Consider the following 10226-nt stretch of genomic DNA (forward strand, 5'->3'; position numbering starts at 1 on the left):
CCGTAAAATCAATCAAATCCATTCAATTTTAGAAAATTGGTAGGCCTAACAATATGACATGACTCCCTAATAGTCACTTACCTAATAAATATGTCTCCGTAGCAACCATAAGTTTTGCAACACACACCATGCCCCGATACCTTATCTTTAAAGGAAAGGTGTTTGTGGAGCGTTGATTTCATGAGAAGGAGCCTGATTGGAACTTAACAAGAGATATAATGGCTGGACTAGTAATAAGATTAGTGTCGATTGACTTGAGATGCATTTTATCCCTAATATTCGGAATAGAAGGGGTAAATATTGTCTCTGATCCTAGATGGGCACTCCTCATTTAACGCCTATTCCCGACGACATTTACAAGAAGCATAATATCATTACTTCATTTATGCCTCTATATGCATCATTTCTTTTATAGCCTCTAGATGTGGGTTGTTTTGTGCTACTAAAAAATATGATGGTGGTGCTGTTGCAGAGTTGATGCGGCTTGGAATCAACTCGATCGATAAAGATGATTTTCTTGAGATCTTCCCTGATGCGCGTAAAAAAAGCTTTTAAGGCTAATAATAGAATCAGTAGCTTTTAATCCACTGGTTTAGTGCCTTTAAACCATTAGAAGTGCTTGAAAAGCTGACTATATAGCTCGAATATCTACTAGATCTAGAACTGCCCCTTGATCGCCCGATATCTTCTAGCTCTGGTAGCGATGATAATGCTATTTGGAGCTTAAAAAACTTGAAGAATCTAATCTCGCATCGATTCTACTCTAAAGTTCTCCTCTAGTTTAATCCCATCTCCTACTAAAAAGGGGTGGAAGATGTTCTCTGATCGCACTACCCGGACGGTCCACCACCACATTTTTTTTACATGATCGCGGTGGCCATTTAGAGAAAGCGAACAAATAGAAGGTGAAAAAGAAAGCTAGTAAAAAGAAGTTAACTTGTTTGGGCAGTTTAAAGGATTTAGAGGAGATTCCGGCGCCTGTGATGGACAGGAGTGGTGATAACGAGGTTTATATATCTGGTGTTGAAGCTGCTTAGAATGGCCCTATTGAGATCAAATTGCAGTTTTACCACCTGTCCGGCGTCAAATTACCTGCTCAGAGTGCCATAAGAAGGGGCATAAAATTACTAGATCTCAGGATCGTGTTATTTAGTTTATTTTATTACTTTTTTGTGCTTAAATATGAAATTGAAATTGTGTATCATTAGGGGGCGGACCATTAAATAGGGAATCACGTTAGTTAACTATAGATCGTTTAATATCACGTGATATCTGACACCATTGATCTCCACTAACACCCGCACTTTTTCTCTTTCAACCCACAATGGAGCTTTCAACTTTAATAATTGGAGCAGTCCTCTTCATAGGTACGTAGCGCTAAATAGATATCAATCCGTGTTTGCCAATAAACATGGCAGTCAACCCGGACAAAATGGTTCAAACGAAGACAATAGGCTGACACTATCGCAAGCTTACCGCATCTACAAAGCAAACAGCGCACCCTCAGAGCCCATCATGTCGCATGGAAAGGTCATCAACGTGGACAAGTAAGGAAACCTGCCATGTGTCAAGAAAAAAAAAACATGAAACCCCCCTATTTTACCCTGGATTCTAATATCATATCCCAAAATAGTGAGGTCATCTTCAAGGCCCTCACCTCCGCCGGTCCTGTTGTTATCGACTTCTACGCCACCTGGTGTGGCCCCTGTAAGGCAGTTGCACCCAAGGTTGGTGAACTCAGCGAGAAATATCAGAATGTGCGGTTCATTCAGGTCGACGTTGATCAGCTGAAGGGGGTTGCTGGCCAGTATCAAGTGACTGCCATGCCTACATTTGTCTTTTTGAAGGATGGGAGTGAGGTCCAGCGAGTCCGTGGCGCGGACCTTCGAGCCATGGAGGCTGCCATCCAGGCTATCTCCGCATAATGGTTTGTGAGCAAGGATACATGTAATTATTTATAATCATTCCGACCCGTGCACTGACTTGAGCTGGGCTGGGTCCAATGAGTGAACATGGATGCCCAAGATTATTATCTGTTGCTTGCTACTGTTTGGAGATCATATGACTTAGGTCATGTGACCAATATACTAAACAGTCTGTATAGAGATTCTACACCAACTTCTCCACCAGATATATATATTTACCATCCATCCATCACTCTATTCACTATTTATTGTACAAATATCTTCTAAACTTCCTGGGCTGCCTTTGTGGGTTTGTGGATAGACTGCTCCTTACTCGCTACCCGTTTTTTTAAAACTGCTTTTGTTCAATTATTCTAAGTGAATGTGGTAAGAAAAGTCATGTGTATATGGGATACACGGCTGAGCTGTTTAAGAAAAAGTCTGAACCCGAAACGAGAGACTTGTCCAATCTGGAAAGACTACACGTGGACAGCCTGGAGAAGGCTATATATATTAAAAACACTGGCAAGCGCTTCTAGATTTTCAGTTCAGATCAAATGAATCAATGAGGTGTGTATTAAAATGAGATATATCTAAGATGGATATCGAAATCGATCAAATCTCATGAACAGACATAAAGAAATAACAAGCGAAGGTATATCACCAATCCTTCCAACTTTCTAATTTTGTATAGACCATTGCGAGCATTAGATCTCTTACAGAATGGAGCCGAGGGCAACACAGGGGAGACCGGCGCCAATAAGGTCGTTGCTCTGTGAATGTGTGTCAGTATGTGCGAAACTGTTAGGATATGGATGAGAACTTACTGCAGTAGAAGGAGAGTTGGCACAGCAAGCAATGTTCTGCTTGCAGTTTTGCTCGAGAAGATCCTGGATGGGAATGCCGATAATGGGGACTGATATGAAATTAGCAGTGTTAAGAAAGCTATGTTATATAACGTACCCTGAGCATCGAGCTTGGAGCATTGCTCGAACAGACCAACACCCTCAGCACCTGAGCCGGAGCCGATCAGGTTGGAGAGAAGACCACCACCGAGACCAGAGTTGACATCGGTGGTATCACCGGCATAGGTGGCCTTGTTGCAGCAAGACAGCTGAGCCTGATCACCACACTTGGACTGGGCCTCAGAGACAGTCAAGCCCTTGGGAACCTTCCACTTGACATTGTCACCCTGGCCCTTGAGACCACTTTCAGCAGGGAGAGCCACAGCAAGGGTGGAGATGGCGAGAACAATAGTGGCAATGGAGAACTGCATTTTGAATGTAGAGGATATTAAAGATATATCTTAAGAAAAAGAAACTTGTTTTTGGCTTGGAAGAAAGGAAGATTGAAGAGTGAATGGAAGTGTGTGATGGAGAAGTTTGACAGGAACGAAGTCAAGCTCTTTAAGAGCAATGATCTATCCGTTAGGGCTCATGCGCTCGTGCGAGTTTCCATCTCGAAGCTTCAAAACATTCATTTCCTTTTTGCTGCAAGAATGCAACACGCAAGGGCGACCCTAGATCTCCAGAGACTAAGAGTCCACGATTGGTCTACTAGGTCTCTCTTCCTTCCGGAATCCTGCAAATCAGACCCCCTTTGGCCCCTAGAAGTGGCCCAACCCCTGCATGCCATCAACGAAGGCATGTATCTAGTCCTAGTAGATACTCAGAGACATACCTAAGGCATGAAATGCCCTCACATGGACGGGATCAACACATGGAGTAATTTACTGATTCCAAGGTTTTCCCCCGGGGCCTTCATAATGAACAGTTTCCTTCCGAGTGTGGGTATCCAGCAACTGAGAATGCACCACTTAGCTCATACTACTCAAGATCTCTGCCAAGGCCTTGAGATCTACTTACATGTTTATTCTATGCCAAATTTTCAGCTACATGATGTCACTACCCTGTTTGCAGATTTAATTTTCAGAAAGACAACACGCTTCCATTCTTCTTGAACAAAATCGGACCATTACACCAAATATTTTGTGATTGTCCCGTAACACCGTGCATATTAGACTCAGCTTCTTACAATTAATCTTGAATCTCTATTCATTTCTGTACAAATATAGATAGGTCTGAAAAATTACCTCTACTTAATTAGCTGTACTGATCGGCCGCATACACTCCACGCCATAGGTATCAATATTAAATTTTTTAGTATCAAGTGCTGTTCGAATGTAAAGGCTTAGATAAAACCAGTAAGCTTCAAAGAGTAGCTCTTTTTAGATAACTTTCTAGGCCATAAAGCTGCTATTCGAGAGATCTCTGAAACATCTGAACCTCTCAGAAATACTAAAATCATGTAGCTTCATCCGAATACAACAAGTCGATATCAACCACTTGATCAGGGGATTATTCGCACGCGGAAGAAATTCTGGCACAGAATAGACTTGGTATGTTATTCAGTAGTACGATTCTAGTGGCAATCCTTGAGATAGTATAAATATCTTTAAGATGTCCTAGTCGTTTCGCAAGTTTCTACGCAAAAGCCTACCATTAAAAGGCCACCCTCCTAGGTAATTTTATCACTCTCAGACTTTTCATTACTTAATAGGCCTTTGCTGACTGCGGGTAGAGAAGAAAGGATTGATGATGTTTTTGAAGTTGTTATGATGCCCTTGGGACGAGCGTCACTTGTATTGCTACTCTAAACCATGCCAACTTTTGGCAGTAGTAATAATAACAATAATACATCTGGAAATTACACAAGTTCTGCTCATTAGCTACTAAATTCACTGACTGGGCTGAGTAAGTACCTCAGCCAATTTCGTCATCATGACGACCAATCACGGACAACTTCATAGTTAAAGAACCAGCTTTCTCGGATCAGTCTCGTCAGAAATTTATTTTAGTCCTAATCTTGGGAGCCCTATCTGATATCATCTCTCTTGCTTCAGGCACAACGAAACCCAACTTAGGCTCTGATTATAGGTCGACACAGCAGTGTTTCTGCCTTGTGACCTTATCAAAATGAGTGGATATTTTGCAGCCAAAAAACATGCAGCATCTACTAGTAAAGTACCGACAATTCACTCAGCTACTTGCTTGTCACGCTCTTTTTCAGATCCTCCACCAATGGATTACATCAACAAAGCCTTAGATTTGAGCAGCAAAACCAAAGACTCGAATGAAAAAAACCTCGATTACAACCGTCAGATCAAGACAGCTTCGACTGAGATCTTCAACGATGGTCGAGTTGAATCGAATTCTCAGAGTGGTAGACGCCTTCTCAACATACTTATGGAAACTGAACAAGATATGAGGAAACAACGACGTAAAAAACGCAACCAAGATAAGAATCGCCGCTCATCTTTTACTATGGGAGATCTAATTCTCCTCTCAGACCAATCTCATCCCAATTATGCACCAGAACGCTCGATCTGAGTTACACTCCCACGAGTTTGCAGATTATGACCACACTCGAATGTTTGCTTTCATTTTTTTTTACTTCAGTATAAGGCAGTTCGTCTCACGACTTACCACCATATATGATTGTTCATCACAAACCAGAAACCTGATATACACACGGCTAAAGGAAGAAATAATACTTAATATGATGATAATATCTATCCTGATGGCTCACATTTATCTGAAGAGCAAAGTGCGATGAACAAACATCTTACTCGTGATGCTGGAACAGAAGATGCTTTTAAAGGGGCGACTCCATTTTGTAAGAAATAGCTTAATGACATCCCATTCAACCTCCAAAGCTTAGAAGGTCATCTTCTGGTTTTTCATAGAAAGTGCTGCATTCGCCCCAATTAATATTGTCAGTGTAGGGTAATAACCATTCAAAAGACATCAGAACGTAGCATATGCTCGATAGCATACCAATCCCGCATTAGCCAATAACTCTAATTCAGCGTCTCTTGCAGCAAAGTAAACATCTCCTTCCCCAATATCATGAGTGGTTCCATCACCAACAGTCATCTTTCCGGATCCTTCAGTAAAAACAATGATACTGGGACTTTGAAGTGCCCGGTGTTTCTCAATTTCTCCACGAGAAAGAGCCACGCTCAAGACATTGAACTCGCTGAATGGAGGCGTATATTCAATAGTCTTCCCTCTCTGACCAACTTTGCTCTTTTTAGATGGGAGCAGAGACTCTTTAGGACTATGCGGTTTGAAAGTAAGCGCCTGTGCGAATAACTCAACATCATCACGGTCAGGACGGGGGCAGAAGCCTGTGTTCAGGACATTGTCGGATCGCGCCATGCACTCTATAATGTCGCCTGAAAGGTATGCATGCATGCTGTCGGCTGGCACACAGATAGCTTCTCCAGGCTCCAAAATCATATAATTCATTAGAAGAGCGGCGACTAAGTTCCCGTTATCAAATTCTGAATATTGCTTATTTAGTCGATCGAGAAGTGATGGAACATGGGGATGGTCTCCAAACTCGGACAGAGGTGTATTCTGTAGTGCTGTGATCACCTCAGATACTAGATTCGGTGGCAAACTCAGGAGAGTCTTGCAGAGCTGTCGTAAGGCTTCGTCATCAAAATCATGCTCCAGTGGCATTAGTTGCTCTAAAGGCTCCAGCCGCATAAGCTCTGCAATCTCTTGAAGAGGTTTGAATCCAACGAATGACTCAAAGCGACTCAAAGCGATAGCAATCTCGGGCTTGTGGTTGGCGTCTCCAAATTTATCGGGGTTATTTGCATGCAGCTGCTCGGCAAGGCCTTTGTCTGGATGAATTTGGAGTGGAAGCGCTTTGGCGAAGGAGAGCACCTTCGTTATAGTTTAGAATCGCATTTATTTACTTGCATTTGCTCTGTCTCACCTTTGGGAGAAAAGGGATATTGGGCCCATATTTATCGTAAACAGACTGACCAACAAGGTCGGGGTTAATCTTGATATGTTCGGAGAGGAGCTCCCCGGAAGAATGAATCCGCGATGGAACAGTAGGGTATGTACCCATCCACATCTTCATGATATTAATACCAATGATTTGTTGTGCTTATATGGAAGGATAATACTGACTTCCGAGTAGGTCTCTGATTCATCCAATTCTCCGGCGTCAGGCATATGAGACCATAAGCGGCCGGCAAGAGAACTCTTGCCTTGTTTGCCCCATGGATCGTGCTAGAGATAGATTATTAGTTTCTCCTGCAATATTGTCGCTGTGAAGGCTCTTACTTTGCATTCGCATGTCAACTTTAAAATTCCGTCTGTCATTTTGTAGGTTATGATTGAACGGTTCGAAAAGTTTAGACCCAGATTCGTGCGCAGTTTGAATGTTGCAGGAGGTATTTCACTATACCATTTATGTCATCCACATGTTTCAAACATTCAAGGTCAAAATCAAAGATTATGTCATTTCTGATTCATGACTAGAAATTTGATCCTGTTTATACTTGGATATTCAGGTATCTCGGTAGTTTAGCTTATTTTACCGTCATACTGACGTCAATGGTAACTGTCTCAATTGTACACCATATTTACGACTATGGAGTAGCATTAACATCAAAGATGATGGATTTTACAGTGAAGTGCTATACTGCTAATATACCTTGGTAGGGTTGAGTGGCCCTACAGGTCAGGTCTGGCCGCAACCTTGGAACCTTGGAATGTATGAGCTGGGATATCATGTGCTGTGATAAAAAGTCGATAACTAATTATATATTGATAGATAAATAGGTACTAGTAATAATTTAAAATTGCTATTGCCGTCACAAACAACTGTCAACTTCCAAGGTTGAAGAATTTATCATCATATCGTCGGATTGGATGATGCAACCTCTCCGCCAAACTCGAAGACATTAGCCTAGATCAATGCCTCAAAGCTCCTCATAGAAAGCTTGCGTCATTATTTCTAGGCTTTGGCAGAACAAGACTAGAAAATGGCAATGAAGAGCAGAATGCAAATGCTCGATCATAGAACCTTTTGTCTTCAACTGCCTGAATTAGCTTTGACCCTAGCAGTTGAAGCTTGGCATACACCAACCTTTCTGCTCAGTTTCTGCTAGCAATACGCAGGTAGAGCGCCACAGCAAGTGTAGGTGTTGATATATGCCGAAGTGCCGACTCCATGACGTTCTAAGAAGGTGTATCTTTGAAATCAGCGTCGTCCTGTGCAACTTTATTGAGGACCTCATTAAGGACGTAAGAGCCTTTTCTCATTATACTCATATTTCCTGCCGGAAGGCTTCTTAGTACTTAGCATGTCGATCGCTATATCAAGCAAGTATACCTGGTGCCTCGCAACTCAGCATAGTCATTCCACTGGCTGAAAATATCTGCGATAGCATCGTAGTTAACGTACCAGATGGAAAATTCAAGACCTAACTCTGAGAAAGCGAGTGCCAACTGCGTTAAAACTGTTTCAAGGCATTGTCTTTGCCAGAGTTTATTGCTATGGCGGATATCGCCCTGGATGCTGTGATACGGTTCAAATGAGAAAGAGATCTTTTGAGACGATCAAAGTTCACGTGAGAAAGACGTTTTCGATGCGATCTTGATCAATGATTGAATCAGTCTTTGATACTAATACTTGAGTACGTAGCTTCTTCAAAGTAGGATAATATTGACGGTGCTTGAATGATTCATATGATTGCCACACCACACATTAAAAAATATCCATGGATCATATCTTGGCATATAGAAGATTACCGGATTATTGACAAGACGTCATACTGACGAGATCCATAGATCAACCGATCTATATAATTTACACTAGCCAATACCTCCAAATCAGTTATTGATTATTTCCATCACAACATCTTTCAGCAATTTCATCATGCAACAAGAAGTGGAAAAGCCCTCCCAGGGACCTCAGTCTCAATATCAACAGGGTTAGTAAATAAAGACTCCATGGAAATGCATATATCTTTCCTATTAAAATCGAAACACGCTAGGGCATCAGATTCCCATTGAGCATCACAAAAAGCCTGGCGTACAGGCTGAGATGGAAGATCCAAAGCCCACCTCAAGCCAAATTCCAACAGAAGATAATGGGTACCAGACCTACAAAGCTGCGGGGAAGCTTTCGGGGAAGAAAGCCATTATCACTGGTGGTGATTCGGGGATCGGTCGTGCAGTTGCTATTCTCTTTGCTATGGAAGGGGCGTCGAGCCTCATTACTTACTTACCAGAGGAAGAAAAGGATGCGCAGGAGACAAAAAGACGAGTGGAGAAAATTGGACAAAGCTGTCTTTGCTTCGCGACCGACCTTCGGGGTAAAGAAAACTGCAAAAAGGTGGTAGACAAAGCCCTAGAGAATTGGGACAGCATTGACATTCTAGTCAACAATGCTGGTACTCAGACGATGATTGAAGATATCAAAGATTTGGATGAGTATGTAATTTCTAGTTCCATGACGTCAAGAATATTCTATTGATTTCTGTTGATCAATCTATATAGGGCCCAATGGGAAAGCACATTTGACACCAACATACATTCTATATTCTACATCTCAAAGTACAGTCTTCCTCACATGAAGAGCGGCTCGACGATAATCAACTGTGCTTCTGTGAATCACTATATTGGTCGACCTGATCTTCTCGACTATTCAGCAACAAAGGGAGCTGTAGTTGCCTTTACCAGGGGACTATCTAATCAACAAGTGAAGAATGGAATTAGGGTGAACTGTGTGTGTCCTGGACCAAGTAAGTGGATAGAGTTAAAGCAATATGTGTACCAATACTAATAAGATGATAGTCTGGACCCCTCTGATTCCAGCAACCATGAATTCCTCAGCCCAGGAGCAGTTTAGCGGCACGCCGATGGGTCGTCCAGGACAACCCAGTGAGGTTGCAACATGTTTCGTTTTCCTCGCTAGCCAGGATAGTAGCTTTATCTCAGGTCAAAGCTTGCATCCTAACGGAGGAGTAGTTATCAATGGCTAGGAGATTGGAATTTTAGTGGTTTCATTTCAAAAACAAGCTCGGAGCATCGATATGGCATGTTGCTGTCTTTGGCTATAAAATAACTAATGAAGAAGATGTTTTGTCCTGAAGATTCGAATAATGTTCTTATAGAAGCTTTTTACCAACATCTCATGTACAGTGGGCCATACAAACAGAACAAAAACAGCCCTTGAAGTGTCAAATAGACTGTGACTGGCTGGCCAATCATTCAAATGCCAAACGAATGAAACTGAATTTTCTAACTAGTAATCTGGCTTAAATACACACCGAAAAGTGGGTCCCAAACCACTTCCTTTGACATGAAGTGATAGCTCAGTAACCAAGTGGGTCAATTTCCCCAGATTTGATTAAAATGTGGATCGTTTCATAAACGTGATCGACACAAGAAGCACGATTTTTCTAAAATATGTCGAATTCCATGGGAAATTATTGGATAATGAAGGGGAAAA

At 41.9% G+C, this 10226-nt stretch overlaps 5 protein-coding genes across 5 annotated transcripts; 3 read left to right on the top strand and 2 right to left on the bottom strand.

Moving 5' to 3' along the window:
* Positions 1 to 1324: 1324 nt before the first annotated feature.
* On the top strand, positions 1325 to 1925 carry N7495_001060 (thioredoxin family protein; the record flags this gene model as incomplete). Its single annotated transcript, XM_057203730.1, has 3 exons — positions 1325 to 1367; positions 1472 to 1547; positions 1634 to 1925. 3 exons carry the CDS (start codon positions 1325 to 1327, stop codon positions 1923 to 1925), a joined length of 411 nt encoding a protein of 136 aa, XP_057067803.1.
* A 695-nt stretch (positions 1926 to 2620) lies between these two features.
* N7495_001061 (hydrophobin family protein) lies at positions 2621 to 3180 on the bottom strand (the record flags this gene model as incomplete). The annotated part of the gene is made up of 3 exons (XM_057203731.1): positions 2621 to 2677; positions 2732 to 2820; positions 2868 to 3180. The coding sequence occupies 3 exons, from the start codon at positions 3178 to 3180 to the stop codon at positions 2621 to 2623; spliced, it is 459 nt and encodes a 152-aa protein (XP_057067804.1).
* A 1804-nt stretch (positions 3181 to 4984) lies between these two features.
* Positions 4985 to 5293, top strand: N7495_001062 (uncharacterized protein; the record flags this gene model as incomplete). The annotated part of the gene is made up of 1 exon (XM_057203732.1): positions 4985 to 5293. The coding sequence occupies one exon, from the start codon at positions 4985 to 4987 to the stop codon at positions 5291 to 5293; it is 309 nt and encodes a 102-aa protein (XP_057067805.1).
* Positions 5294 to 5710: 417 nt separating this feature from the next.
* Positions 5711 to 7087, bottom strand: N7495_001063 (uncharacterized protein; the record flags this gene model as incomplete). Its single annotated transcript, XM_057203733.1, has 4 exons — positions 5711 to 6640; positions 6693 to 6836; positions 6893 to 6994; positions 7049 to 7087. 4 exons carry the CDS (start codon positions 7085 to 7087, stop codon positions 5711 to 5713), a joined length of 1215 nt encoding a protein of 404 aa, XP_057067806.1.
* A 1561-nt stretch (positions 7088 to 8648) lies between these two features.
* On the top strand, positions 8649 to 9756 carry N7495_001064 (oxidoreductase, short-chain dehydrogenase/reductase family; the record flags this gene model as incomplete). The annotated part of the gene is made up of 4 exons (XM_057203734.1): positions 8649 to 8703; positions 8767 to 9205; positions 9272 to 9516; positions 9569 to 9756. The coding sequence occupies 4 exons, from the start codon at positions 8649 to 8651 to the stop codon at positions 9754 to 9756; spliced, it is 927 nt and encodes a 308-aa protein (XP_057067807.1).
* Positions 9757 to 10226: the final 470 nt, after the last annotated feature.

The sequence above is a fragment of the Penicillium taxi genome (genome assembly GCF_028828555.1).
Source record: "Penicillium taxi strain IBT 34144 chromosome Unknown utg000001l_segment0_segment0, whole genome shotgun sequence".
Classification (NCBI taxonomy): domain Eukaryota; kingdom Fungi; phylum Ascomycota; class Eurotiomycetes; order Eurotiales; family Aspergillaceae; genus Penicillium; species Penicillium taxi.